At 43.3% G+C, this 14,941-nt stretch overlaps 1 protein-coding gene across 1 annotated transcript in view; it reads left to right on the top strand.

Moving 5' to 3' along the window:
• Positions 1–3,439: 3,439 nt before the first annotated feature.
• Polr3A (RNA polymerase III subunit A) overlaps positions 3,440–14,941 on the top strand; it is a 50,223-nt gene continuing 38,721 nt past the window's right edge. The window contains exons 1-2 of the mRNA XM_080272926.1: positions 3,440–3,560; positions 12,483–12,707. Of these exons, the coding sequence (XP_080129052.1) occupies positions 12,528–12,707 (180 nt within the window). The 5' untranslated portion in view covers positions 3,440–3,560; positions 12,483–12,527. The remainder of the gene's footprint in view (positions 3,561–12,482; positions 12,708–14,941) is intronic.

The following is a 14,941-nucleotide window of genomic DNA, read 5'->3' as shown; positions in this document are numbered from 1 at the left end:
TGCATCATTTGACATTGGTCCTCCACCATCCTGCTTGCCCTGCCACGTTCTGTACTTACATGCTGTTTCACATTTGCACCTTTCAGCAGTCCATTGTGCTAAACGTCATCAGCTTTCCTCAATTGCAGGCATGCTCCCCCTTTACTGCCAGTGCCCATGTGGTTCAAAGAAAGGGATTTATTTAATAAACTGGGAGAAGAATTGGAGCTGTGTTCAGTGAGGTGAGGTAGTCATACTGTGGACAAGGCCTGACTCAGTCTAAACAACAGGAGGCACCAGCCATGCCAATGACCAATATATCACCTGTGGGGTCTTATCCAATGTCTGTCACTGACTGAAATTGGGTCACATCATGGCCTTGCCTCACACCCAAGAACAGTTGATGACGAGAACTGGGGGTCCTTGTGTGAGATGCACTGCTACCCAGACAGGAGGTGACAATGAAAGTGCCTAAGGATCTAGGCTTACCCGGGACATCAAGCCATCCCATAGCTGAGGCAACACTGAACATGACAGGCAACAACTCTGTGATGGACAGTACTACTGGAGTGGAGTCCTTGACTGACATTGAATTATGGGGACTGGATGATCCCAAGAATACTGTATTTGTGAATACTGTATACGAGTTCCACAACCTACTTGTTCCGCTGAAGCAGTGGCTGCAGTTGCTCGAAGTGACTACAGTATATTTACTAAGTGTTTGTATTGATGAACCATTATAAATAATCTGTTGATGGAAATACTTCTTAATATGCCATAGAGCCAGAAAGACATGCTGATTAGAGAGCATTTCTTATGCTTGCAACTATGCACCTAGAGGAGCTCAAAACAATGGGCTACTCCATGCAAACAGCCATCATTCTGTTTGTACACATCCACCAAAGAGAAGAACAATAAGAATGTACAGGCTAAACCTGAAAACAAAGTGAATTTTCTCCTTGGCATGTATTACAGTGTGCATACCAGTGGCACAACCAGAAAAGTGACTAGGGTGGCACTGGCCACCCATGAGATATGCCTGGCCAACCCTAATTTCCAAATGGTTACCAGTGGATCCTCTCCCTTAAGTTTTCCCTGAGCCACCCAATAATCAGGTTTGGTCACCGTATTTTTTAAATCCTAGCTACAATCCTGCTGTATGTTTCCGATCTGCAGCGCCCCACCCTTCACATAAATGCCGTATCAGGAATGTTCAGACTGTGGAGACCAGGATTTAGCTACTGTACTTAGACCAGACATATAAGACAATATGCCCCAACCATCAACAGGCATCCTTTTGGCTACAGTGTATGATTACCACAGTGTTTAATGGTTTCCTGAGCAACAAGAATCAATTTGACATCATTCAGGATAGAGTTACCTGAAGGTAGACTCAAGTGAGTGGATGATGGGTCACTCACCTACCATACATACTATAAAATATACAGTCCAGTATGTGATTTCAAAATTGGACTCCCAAGGGAGATGTTGTATTCTGATGACTTGGTGCTGATCACAGAGAATGATTGGGAGGCGGAGGAAAGGTTTAGAAAGTGGAGAGATGGAACAGGGTAGGCCACAAAGGTTTCAGAGTAAACTCTGAAAAAACAGGTGATCTTGGGCTGTTAACATTACTGTCAAATCGGAAGGAGTGTGGCCATTTGCAGTTTGCCACAAAGTTGTGGGAAGTAACTCCATCTTGTATAATGTTTGTGATCAGTGGGTGCAAAAGAGATGTAGTGGTATTAGATGTTGGCTGCAAATAACGATTTTGTGTTCTGTGTTTAGGGGAGAGCATGCAGAGATTGAGAGGCAGGAAACGGTTGATCTTGCTGGAGTTTCTTGAGTGTGTGGAAGAGTTTTGTTATTTTGGAAACATGTTACCAGTGTATACTGTAGCTATAGGGTAAGGGGAAGAAATTCAAGGTGTTGCCTCTCCTGACATTGAGAGGGTTCTCCCTCTGTACTAAGAAGTCCTTGTATGCATCATGTGTTAGGAGTGTAATGCTGTGTGGTAGTGAGACCTGGGAAGTAAAAGAAGAGGATATTCATGTACTCAAACTTACCGAGATGATAATGATTAGATAGATTTATAGGATTCCTTTGAATGAGAGGCCTGGAGGATAGGACTGTGAATGAAAGGTTGAGAGGAAGGATGGGACTTCACTGTATTAGTGTTGTGATGAGATGGGGTAGCTTGAGATGGTTTGAGCAAGTGGAGAGGATGGAAGATGACAGTTCTGGAGGATGAGAGGTGTAAACATTGAAGGTCCGTAGTCAGGGGAGGTCAAGAAGGTTGGACACCCTTTCCCACCTACCTAAATGTTCACTTTCTCGTGGTCTGCTTTTTTAATATCAGTGCAAAAAGTCATTTTCCATTGTTCAGAAGTTTTGTGCTGCCTCTCAACATTGCTTATGCATACACCCAGACCCCCATAATAAGCAGCACACCTTTGACCAGCCGGCTGCTATGCAGATCCAGATTCAGCAGAAAATGACACCCCCCCTCTTCAAAAGGCCTAGCTGTGGGCCTGTGTTGAGGGTAGGGTTACAAGAGGCAGACCAAATAAGACCTGGGATGTCACAGAGTATGACATCAGAGATAAAGGACTGACCAAGAAGGCTGCTATAGATCGATCAGCATGGAGAACCACTGTTAAGTGATCAAGGCCTATGCATGAAAGCACGTTGAAGCCTTTATAAACAATACTTTTAAGGGTGATTGTGTGTGTGTGTGTGTGTGTGTGTTCTATACATCATGCAGTCCATTTGTGGTCTATCAGGAAAGCATGGGCCCAAGGCTAGGCGACTCCGTCCCAACATTTAAGGCAAGGGTGACCAGCCTCACTTGGTGCTGAGTAGTATCATGTGAACAATAAACCCTAACCATCCCTCTAATGTACTGTACACCCTTGTGGGACCCATTCAGCTGGAGTGCCTTTGCGTCTGTTGGTTACCGGTACACATGGCCGGATTATCAAGTATAGGCAAAATGGGCAACTGCCTACCAGGTCATGGCCAGTCACAGGCCAGCCAGACTTCCAGAGTGGAATAAATACAAGCTTTGGGCATTCAAATAAGGACCATCTCCCATCAGGCCATCAGAATAGGTCACGCCAAAATTTCACTGGAAGTAACGGAATAAAGAGATAGTGTTTCTAGGACGAGAAGCCGACCTAAACACACCGAGCATAACACTATCGATATCTATCAATCTATTTATAATGTGTGTGTGTGTGTGTGGACATCGCGAACGCCTATTACATAAGCAACGGAGGATGGAGGTTAGGGAGCCCGAGGCTTCTGCTGTGAATATATTTTATTTTTAAATAACATGATACCAAAGTTGTTTTAATTATCCATTGAGAATTGGTGCTAATAAGCTAAGGTTTCTGTAAGTTTTTAAAATTTGTATAGGCTAGTCCTCCGCACCTGGAGTGGAGATCAACATGGGTCGTGATGTAAACAAATGTGAGCCAAGTCGGTCTGTTAACCAGTGTACGTGTGGAACTGACGACCAACTAACTGACAGCTATTAAAAGAATGAATGACCAGTATTCTTCTGGGAGGTAAAGAGGAAGGTAAGAGATATTTGTACGTCATAAATTTCATTTTGAACATTGAAGTACTTCATTTCAAAGACCTAGCCTTATGGGAAGGTGCTAGGCTACCGGTAATTGATGAGAAATTTGTGAATTACCAGATTTATCCTTTTCTTGAAGGCAAAATCTTTCAGACTATGACTAGATGATTTTATTTACGGCAGTGTAAGCATGACATCCTGTGGCCATGATAACATGTTACCACCAAGGTGACCTCCAGGAAAACTTAGGAAGCAACAACAGATCTAAATAAGGACCTTATGGTAATATTAAGCAGACACCATAGCTGCAGCAAACACTTATGATAACTTGGTTAGGAATTAATGTCTTCTATAGCGATGGCAGGAAAGGGTTTGTTGACAGCTGCAGCACGACCAACCTAAACACAAGATGGAGGCTGGAGAATAAAGGGACTACTTTAAATGCTACTGTGTGTGTTTGTGTTATTTGGACCTGTCAGACGTGCAGTTTGTAAGATGTATCAGTAATTCTTTACCAGATAGGGGCAGCAGTTCCACGTAAATTGTTGAAGTTGAAGTTGAAGTTGTTGTCGTTTTTTATCTGGTCCCACTCCGCCAAAGGCACTCTGCAGGACCATCACGTATGATTTAGATCAAACCCAATACAAAAATCACAGTGCGTATCCTTCCCTGATTGTTGAATCCTCCAGGTTGTAACATTCTGAGAACAAGAATGTCTTTAACTTGTTTTTAAAACTCTTTATGCCCTCGATCAGCCTTACATCAAGTGGAAGACTGTTATAAAGTCCTGGGGCAGCAAACTTGAAGGCACGAAAGCCAATATTGGATGAAACTCTAGGCTCCAACAGTGTCAGTCCAACACTAGCTCGACGAGTGTTGATGCCATCTTCAGTTGGTTGAACCACATGCAACAGGTCTCTCAGATATGATGGACAACCAGTATGGAGTGCTTGATGAGTCAAAACACATACTTTAAATTTAATTCTGGCCTTGATAGGCAGCCAGTGAATCTCAGTCAACACCGGAGTAATTCTATCACGAGGAGGAACACCTTTAATCAGTCTTGCAGCCCTGTTCAAGATACTGTGCAATTTTTTTAGCTGTATCTTTGGCAGTTTGCAGTAAATTGAGTTACAATATTTCACTCTGTTAATTACACAATTTATCACAAGTTTCTTCACAGAACTCTCATCTATGTATTTCGTAACAAAAGCAATATTCTTTAAATGGTGGCCAGAGATTCTAACAACATTATTTACCTGAGCATTCAGGGACAAGTTACAATCTAGTAAGACACCCAGATCACGAACTCTATCAGCAACATCAACTGGATTACCATTTATATTCATATTAATATTGCTCATATTTCTTATTCTGTCCCTGCTGCCTACTATCATGTACTCAGTCTTACTTTCATTTAACTTGAGCTGCTTAAAATCCATCCATTCTCGGACACTCAAAAGAATATTATTTAATTTCACAAGTGTCATCTATTTCATAAATGGAAAAGTAAAACTGAGTATCATCAGCAAATAACTTAAATTTCAGTCCATGTCTTTCCAACAGTTTAGATAAACCAATTGTGTAAATACAAAACAGAACTGGACCCAGCATACTTCCCTGGGGGACACCTCTACTCAGCGTTTCATATGAAGAAAATGAATTACCAATTTGTACACAATATTTCCTATCCAACAAGTAGTTTTCTAGATACCACAATGCTCCATCCATGACCCCAATAGATCTTAGGTCATCTAAAAGCAGCTCATGAACAACAGTGTCAAAGGCAGCACTCAGATCAAGCAGAACCAACATCGCACATTTACCGTTATCAATTATTTCCAGTAGATCACTGACTACAGAACACACTGCTGTCTCCGTGGAATATAATTGCCTGTAAGCTGACTGACTATCTGGCAAAGCATTTATATATCCTTTGTAGGTGATCAAGTAACTGATTTAGAATCACATATTCCAGTACTTCAGATACATATGACAAACTTGAAACTGGTCTGAAAGAACTCAAGCTTTGGTAATCAAGTGCACCCTTCAGCACTGGTTTAACAATGGCTGTCTTCTGAGATACAGGAAACTTACATGTAGAAATACTAGTGTTCACAATCACCATAATATCTATAAAGCTTGAAAATTTTTCAGCCTCCACCACTTCAGATATAGGCATTGGATCCATTGCACAATATGTCTTCTTAGCTCTCTTAATAACTCGAATAATAATATCCTTATTTATCATCTTAAAATGCAGCAATTTAAGTTCAGTGTCTGACTCACTATCAGCCAGAGGCAGAGTGGAGTAGGGGGGGAGTCAGTTTGTTTGCAACGAATGCTCTTTCTCATCTAAGGGTTCTCAGGAGGCTGGATGTAAGTAGTTTTGAATATATGGAAGTGAATTTTAAATGTCAAAATCCGTGGGTGTCTTTTGTTGTTGTTTAGAGACCCCCTTCATCAAGTGTTGGTGTTTTTATAGAAGAATTTAGTGCACTGCTTGATTTGATTGATATGGATTCTTTAAAAGTGTTCATTGTTGGTGATTTTAATATATGGATGGATGACCCAGATGACTATGGTAAGATAAGGTTCTGTGATTTATTGGAATCTTATCAATTGTCAAATAATGTGAAACCTTTAACTTCATCTACTGGTCATATGCTGGATCTAGTTATTGGAGATGTTTCTACAAATCTGATAAGTGATGTTGATGTAGAGGAAGAGTGTACAAGCTCTCCAGTGCATAGGCTTGTGACTTTCAAACTCTTTCTATTAAGAGCAAGGTTGACCAAAAAAATCTGTATTAGTGATAAATCAGACTTTTCTCCAGAGATTTTTATTGATGAGGTGACCAGGAAAATTACTGAAGGGGTTAAATCATTCTTGTATATATTGTGATTCATTATTAAAATCTGAGAGTGTGGACTGTCTTATGAGTATGTATAATCAGGTGACTAAAGATGAATATGATGCTAGGTGTCCTTACCGAGAAAAGTATATAATAGTTAAGGAGGGGTCATCATGGTTTAATAGTGAGGTATTGAGAATGAAAAGAGACGTAAAGAATGTAAATGGCATAGGTTGAAAACTGTGAGTGCATGGGAAGAATATAAGAGTGTTAAAAATCAGTTTAATTATCTGGTAAGGAGAAGGAAGATTCAATATTATAATCAAAAGATTCAGGAAGCAGGATCAGATATGGCTAAGTTATATACGGTAGACTTTTAAATGATCTAACTGGATGTTCAAAGAAGAAAAAACTCCCAGATGGCTTTAGTGATTGTGATTTGGCAGTTGCTTTTTTGGGATTCTTTAAAAATAAGATTGTGAATATAATAAACAGTTTTGTATGGTCTCATGGTAAGTAATTTTGGTCCATATGCAACATTGTTGAATTGTGACTGCAAGAAATGTTTTGAACAAAAAAATTATACCTATTAAAGGGTATTTATGGAACTAGCTTGGTCGTCCAGGACAGTGTTTACCGACGATCTCTCCAGCTGACTGCGTTATTTACCAGCCATCACTCCGACTGAATGTGTCAGTGTATCTCCTGTCAAAGCTATGGGAAACTTTAATGATTTAACCAAACCTAAACCACCCTAACCCTACTTACATTTGACAGCCAGCTTTCAAATGAAGAAAATGCACAGTAGGAATGTTAAATATTGCCAGCTACTGTTAGATATCGGTGGAATATATACTGTACGCATTCTAAATCCTCATATATATATAGCCTTCAGAGGTAAGTTTATAAAACTGCCCAGTAGCTGTAATAATCCAGGAATGATAACAAGTGAACTGTGAAAGACACATTTCAATAGAAAATATGGAAAGGCCGAGCCTATTTGGTAAAGAATCAGTCTATCTATCTATCTATTGCCAGACGCCTCAATCCCGTTTGGGGTGGCCACAAACAAATCGCCTCCAAGTCGCCCTGTCCCCCGCCATTGATGTATTTTATATCTTCCATGACACTTGCCGTCACAAATGATACCAATGGGGGTTATTGTCTCCATGTGGGGGGTTAATGACCCTCAGAGGGGAGAAAGGGATTAGTCTGTTAATGACCCTCAGAGGGGAGAAAGGGATTAGTCTCTTAATGACCCTCAGAGGGGAAAATGGGATTAGTGTCTTAATGACCCTCAGAGGGGATTAAGGGATTAGTTAGTTTGTTAATGACCCTCAGAGGGGATTAAGGGATTAGTCTGTTAATGATCCTCAGAGGGGAGAAAGGGATTAACGTGTGATGGAAGTATCCTAGTAGAAAGGGTTAGCAAATGGCGAAACGGTATTAAAAGCATTTCAGAATACAGTAATCCCTCTAATATCCGAACGCCCAATATCCGAACATCCCCACTAACCGGACATAATCGTCCCGGGATCCAACATTCCCAAAATGGTCCGGGGGGGGGGGGAATCCCACCCGTAATTTGAACTTGCCGCGTGCGGCGCGGGAGAGCATTGTTGTGGCGCGTCATTCCTCCGACGTCCGATAGAGCGCCGCTGCATCCTCCCCACTTTCTGCCTGTCTCTCGCCGCGAGTGCACGCTTGTCGTTATGGCTGCCCACGTACTCTCTTTTGTGGTGGTGCCTTACCTGCTACAGGCACTCCTGCTGCTCTCAGGCCTCCTCTTAGTGTGTGTGATGATGGCCTCGCCACCTGAGAAAAGGAAGAGAATGGTGTTGACTCTGGAGAAGAAACGGGAGATATTGGAAAAAGTAGATGCGGGGTGGTCTTCTTCCCGCATCCTCCGCGAGTTCAACCTGGCCCGATCTACTTTGTTCGATATTAAGAGATCCCGAGACAAACTCATGCAGTGCACGGCTGACTTCTCGTCGAGAAGCAAACGCAACGTGGAGAGGAAGGTGATGTTTACTCCCAAGTTTGCTGAAATCGACCGCTCCACGTTGATTTGGTATCGACAGCAACGTGCTGCTGGTGTGTTGGTACGTGGAACGGAGCTGAAGGCTGCTGCTGAGAAGTTCGCCAGGCTTCACGACACCCTAGGCTTCAAGGCATCCGAGGGTTGGCTCTTTGCGTTCAAGTTACGGCATGGCCTTACCAACCGTAAAGCTCATGGCGAAGCTTTGGACGCTAACGAGGATGGAGTTGACAAGTTTCGGCACAAGGTGAAGGGCTTGATCGTCAGGAAGGGCCTCACTCTCGGTCAAGTCTGCAACACTGACGAAACTGGTCTATTCTATCGCTCTTTGCCAACAAACACTCTAGCCGAGGAGACAGAGAAGTGTGTACCTGGCCGCAGGCTCTCCAAGGAACGGATATCTGCTTTGTGTTGTGCCAATGCTAACGTCATGCACCAGCTTAAGCCCGCTGTTGTTGGCTGTGCAAAGCAGCCTCGGTGTCTTCGTGGGATGATGGATGTCCTTCCTGTCGTCTGGTACCATTCTTTGAAGGCATGGTTTATAGCCGTGATCTTCAAAGACTGGTTCCACCGCCACTTCGTCAAGGAGGTCATCAATTACCAAACGGAGACACTGGGAATCCCACGCGACCAGGTAAAGGCCCTCCTTCTCCTCGACAGTGCACCTGCCCACCCATGCGACAAGGACTTGGTGGCTGAGAATGGCCGGATTAGGTGCATGTTTCTGCCACCTAATACGACTGCTCTCATCCAACCAATGGACCAAGGAGTGATCGTGGCAACAAAGCGCCTATACCGACGGAAGTTCCTGGACGAGGTGATGGTTGTTCTCAAGGACGAGGACGAGTGCAGGGAGGGACGGGACACACGAGGCCAGCCGACTTTGGAAAACCTTCACCGCTACAACATCAAGTCTGCACTGTACAACTGGGCTAGTGCATGGAAGGAAGTCTCTGTGAAGACTCTGGAAAATGGTTGGTCTCGTCTGCTTCTCGGAACGGATGTGGAGTACGATTTTCTAGGGTTTGACGTGGATGACTTCCATGCACGGCTACGTATGCACGGCGACGATGTTGGTGTGGACGATGTTCGTGAGTGGTTGGATGATGACGAGGGCGATCCTGGGTATCAGACATTGTCTGATATCGAGATCGCGTCTTCAGTTGCAGGTGTCAGTACCGAGCTTGAAGATTCCGACGAGGAAGGCGACGATGATGCGGACTCCTCTCAGCAGGACACTACTCCAGCCATCCCCAAGCTGAGCTCACTCCGGGAACACCTAGAGTTCGTCCTAGACTACCTGGAACACCCGTACTGCGACAGGGAGATGGGGCCCTTGGGACTTGGGGAGGAAGTGCGTGCTTTCAGGCAGCGCATCATCAATCGTCAGAATTGTCAGTTATTGTGCCAATCAACCATTGACAGTTTTTTCAGGCCCGTGACCCCCGCTGTGCCCAGCCCTGGCTCCACTCCATTGCCTTCCCAAGACAGGCCCTCATGCTCCGAGCCACAGCTCAGCACATCAGCCACGGTGGAGTCACCGCTCGACGTGAGTTTGCGTCTGTCTTCACAGTCGTCTGCAGTGGGTACACCATCACCACGACCCAGCGACGCACCCCTAGGTCACCTGCCAGTGTTACCGGTACTCTCGGACTCTGACAGTGAATAAACAGCAAGAACTTCTCCACTAGACCACACGGGAATTTACACTGTTGTGCAGTGAAAAGAAACAGTGTGTTGTGTTAAGGATTTACAGTTGTGAGTGAAAAGACTAATTTGGAACAAAATTTAACGTATATAGACTTGTTTGTTTTTGCTTTAGAAAATTATTAGAAGAATGGGAAAAGTTAAAGTGCAGAGTGCAACACTTAGTAAGTTACATTGGAGCATTAGTTAGACAAGAGTGCGCACTGTGAAGAGAACGACTTCTGAGTGCGATTGACTAAGTTCAGTGCAAGACTTCATGAACAGTGTACTGGAAGTGCTCCAGGAAATCCTTCTTACTGTCAGAGTCCGAGAGGAGGCGGTTATTCATCGAGGTGGACATGGACTTGCTGTAAGTAGGCAGAATGTTTCATACTGTACTTTTTCCATACTATACTTACCTCAGACACCTCATTTCACTCTTTAATGTCCTTTATTGGTGTGATTAGGGTGTTAGGAGCTATGCATGTGCAGTAGGGAGGTGTTTTGCTGAGTTAGGCTAGGTTAGGGTCCATAAGTACCAGTCCAGGAGCCAGTAACCAAAATGTTTAATACTGTATGAACCTACTTCTAAACCCTCATTTTATGCTTCTTTTGCATTTATTTCAGTCATTTATGTGCTTTATTGGTGTGATTTGGGTCTTAAATAGGTGCTATGCATGTCCAGAGGGATTTGTATAGGTGTTTCTCTGAGTTAGGGTCCATAAGTACAAGTCCATAAGCTGGGGCCCAATATCCGGACAGGACCAGTATCCAGACCTGCCTATGGCTCTATTACGTCGGATATTGGAGGGATTACTGTACTTGAATTATAGTTGTGGCGTCTAAATACAGTCAAGTTGCCTAATTGGCGTATCTGTAAGTCACGAATTTGAAATCCACGGTACATTGCCCAACTAGTCCTCTTTTTTTTTTTTTTTTTTTTTTTTTTTTTTTTAATAAATATAAAAACGCAGTCCCTAGGTTCCAAAGTGACTCATTTCCGAGGAGATTTATAATATCCGGACATCCATGATATATTCTGCGGCTGCTAGCCAATCACAGACAACTTAGACCCAGCAGCCAATCGCAGCCCGGCCCTGGTGGCAAGTGTGTACACTACCTCTTAAATCCTCCATCATAAACCTAACCGCCCTCCAGGCCTCACACTCAAGGACGTACTGCACATCCAGCTAATCATTGTCATTTCTGCACGTTTGAGCCTGTGAATATCCTCCTCTTTTACTGCCCAGGTCTCCTTACCATTCAGCATCACACTCCTAACACATACCGCCTACAAGGATCCCTTAGCACAGAGAGAGAGTCCTCCCAGTGTCAGGATAGGCAACATCTTCCTGAACTACTTCTAACCATTTCTCACTCCAGCCACAGAGCCAGCTCCAGCCCCACCTCCAGCACACAGCATGTCTCCCAGATAACACTACTCTTCCACACACTCAAGAGACTCACCAGTAAGATCAGTCCTTTCACGCCTGACCATCTCCACATGCTCTCCATGTCACACTGCACACATGAAGGCAGCATTATCCTACAGTCTACTTCCAGTACCACTACATCTTTTATGCACCCTCTTATCACAAACACTACACAAAATGGAATTACTTCCCACACCCTTGTGACAAATTGCTCATGGCCACTCTTCCTCTTCTTTGGCAGTACTTCCACCAGCAATTTATTTTGCTTATTGCACGTTGCTGCCCTCTACTATGTTATTTGTCATTCTGATAACACCATAAACTTTATAAATCACATACAATATTATATTAACCAGCTGTATCCAAAAATAAATTGCTAAGGAAGTGATGTTAGGGAGCTTGCATGACCAGCAAGAATACGAGCTGTGGTCAGTAGTAGAGGAGGATATTCATAAGCTGAAATGTACTGACATGGTAATGATTAGATGGATATGTTGTGTATCCCTGAATGACAGGTCTAGGGGGTTAGGACTGTGAATGAAGAGTTCAATAGAAGGATTGGACTTGAATGTACTTGTATTAGTGTTGTGATGAGAAGGGGTAACTCGAGATGGTCTGGCCATGTGGAGAGGATGGAGGATAACAACTGGATGCAGATGGTGAGAGGTGTGAATGTCTAGGGTAGAGTTGCAAGATGCAGACCAAATAAGACCTGGGACAAGGTCATAGAATGTGACCTCAGGTAAGGGACTGAATAAAGAGGCCGCTAGAGACTGAGTAGCATGGAGAGCTGCCATCACAAGCATAGTGGAGCCTTCATACATAAACAAATGATAGATTCTTTTTGACAAATGGTAATGTCCATCCACATATATTTTGTACCTATTTACAGAATCATTTGCTTTGCAGGTGTTCAGATACTTCAAGTGAAACAGTAAAACAGCAACAGCCATCATGAAGGAGCAATACCGTGAGACGGATGTTGTACGCAACATCCTGGACATTCAGTTTGGGGTGTTGTCTGCCCAGGACATGCAGCAGCTGAGCCATGTACATATAGTCTCCTCAGAATTGTACAGTGCCAACAAAATGTCCAGAGAGCCAGCCCCTCATGGTGTACTTGATCGTCGCATGGTAAGTTGCATTGTCTAACTACACAGTAAAGTCAGCTTTGGCTGTTTTCTTTTTTAACGTACTTAGATAGTGCCTGTTAATAGTTTGTAGGTTCATTATGCTTATTGTTTCTGGCCACGTCAATGAGAAGTGTCATCACTGTCATTGTCATGCTCATCATCAAATGCTCACTGGTAATATGAAACTATTATCTTTAGTCAGCTGATAAAAGCATCAGGTATGGGTAAATTCAGTAGCCACCTTACTGTATAACCATTAAATTTTGGTTCATTAATATACAATATCATATTTGCTTAAATTAAGGTATTGTTTAAGCAGTGTTGTGCACGCTGCCTTCAGAAAGTAGTGACAGTACTACTACCAATACTTAGATCATAATGCAGTAATTATGTACAGTACTATCACTTCATAGTGAGGTTCATATAAGCAAAGTACATACCAGATGTAGGTTATGACTTTCATTTATTGAAACTCAAAAAACCTATTGTATGTGGGTCCTTCAAAAAGTTCTCAGCCTTAGCCAAAAAACGTTGCAGGAGAAAGATTGTTAATGTGCTTTTCTCAGCCCAGTCTCCACTAAGTTCGGTGTATTTGGTCTACCGACATTCAAGCATTGCTATCTCATTGTGGAAGGAGGTCACATCTTGAGCTTCCAGATACTCCTCAGCAGCATGAATGACTTCATCATCAGTCTGAAAACAGTGACCATGCAGGTGGGATTTCATTCTGGGAAACAGATAGAAGTCAGAAAAAGCTAGGTCAGGTGAATAAGTAGCTTGAGGCAACAGTTAAAAGCCACAGTTTGTTGCTTCAGCCACTGCCACCTGTCCTATGTGGAGATGGGCATGTCCTGGCACAACAGCACACCCACTTGCAGCTTTCCTTTCTATTCCACTTTGATTGCTTCTTTCATCTGTTGCAGTTCTGATGCATAATTGACCTCATTAATGGGTTGACCCTTCTGCAAGTAGGCATTTATGAGAATTCCCACAGTGTCCCAAAACACTGAGGCCATCACCTTGCTGAGAGATGCCTATCTATCGATTGCCAGACGCCTTAATCCCGTAAGGGTTGGCCACAAACAAATTGCCTCCATGTTTCCCTGTCCCTTGCCATTTCACTGCCCTGCACCCAGCTCACATCTCCCTCTCTCATATACCTCTCCACTCATCCCTCCATCTCATCCTTGGCCTCCCCCTCCCTCTGCCCCCCTCCACCTCACTCCTTGAATTTTGAGGGAGGTGGAGAACCATGGTTTTTCCATTGCTTTCCTCGATTCTTTGATTCAGGTTCAAAGTTACGAACCCATGTCTCATCCTGGGTCACAGGTCTCAGGAAAAAATTGGCTGGATCAGCCTGAAAATGAGCCAAAAGTGTCCCTGAAGTATCCAGTCTGGTCAGCTTCTAGTCTGGTTTCAACATTCTGGGCACCCATCTTGCAGACCACATATTCATACCAAAGATGTCGGTCAAAACAGTGGGCACTGAGCCAGCACTGATGCCCATGGTGTCAGTTATCTTTGCACAGACAGACATCTGTCATTCAGGATCATGCAGTGAATGACCTCCACTTGATCATCCATGGTCAATGATTTGGGGTGTCCCAACCAAGAGTTATCTTCAGTTCTCTGCCTGTTCTGCTTGAAATCAGCTGTCCACTACTTTATGGTGGAATAGCAAGGAGATTCCTCACCAAGTGTGTTGACCATGTTTTCATGGCTTTCCTAGGGTCCATACCCCTTTTTTTTTTTTTTTTTTTTTTTTTTTTTTTTTTGTCAGGGCCAACTTGCCTAGGCCCGGGCTCCTGCGCTCCTCATAGGGGGATATAGGAGTGGATGATGGATGGATATTTTTTACATATACAGTACTTGATGACAGCATGGGCTTCTTGCTCATCCATTTTTGGGTTTTGCTCTAAGCCATCAAGTTTCAGAGGGCCTCACTTGCAAACAAATAAAGACAATGATTTTAGTTCATTTTTTACATAATCATAGGCTTTGTAGTTTACAGTCATACCCACAAGTTGTGGTTGCTCCCCATGGTTATGGGTGAGGCTGAGAACTTTTTGAAGGATCCACTCATATTAGTTTCATTCACAGGAAATATATGGTCGTTAAGGAGCAACTAAGCCTCAGGAATATTAATACCAGTTTGCCTCTTCATTACCAAATTTAAGTTGACCAAGAAAGCAACAAATTAGCATATCATTTACTCTGATCGTTAGTAATATTCAC

This window comes from Coenobita brevimanus, chromosome 52 (genome assembly GCF_032717465.1).
Source record: "Coenobita brevimanus isolate Jiangsu-jjx chromosome 52, ASM3271746v2, whole genome shotgun sequence".
NCBI lineage: Eukaryota > Metazoa > Arthropoda > Malacostraca > Decapoda > Coenobitidae > Coenobita > Coenobita brevimanus.
The sequence above is the reverse complement of the archived record's forward strand: the minus strand, read 5'-3'. Positions and strand labels throughout refer to the sequence as shown.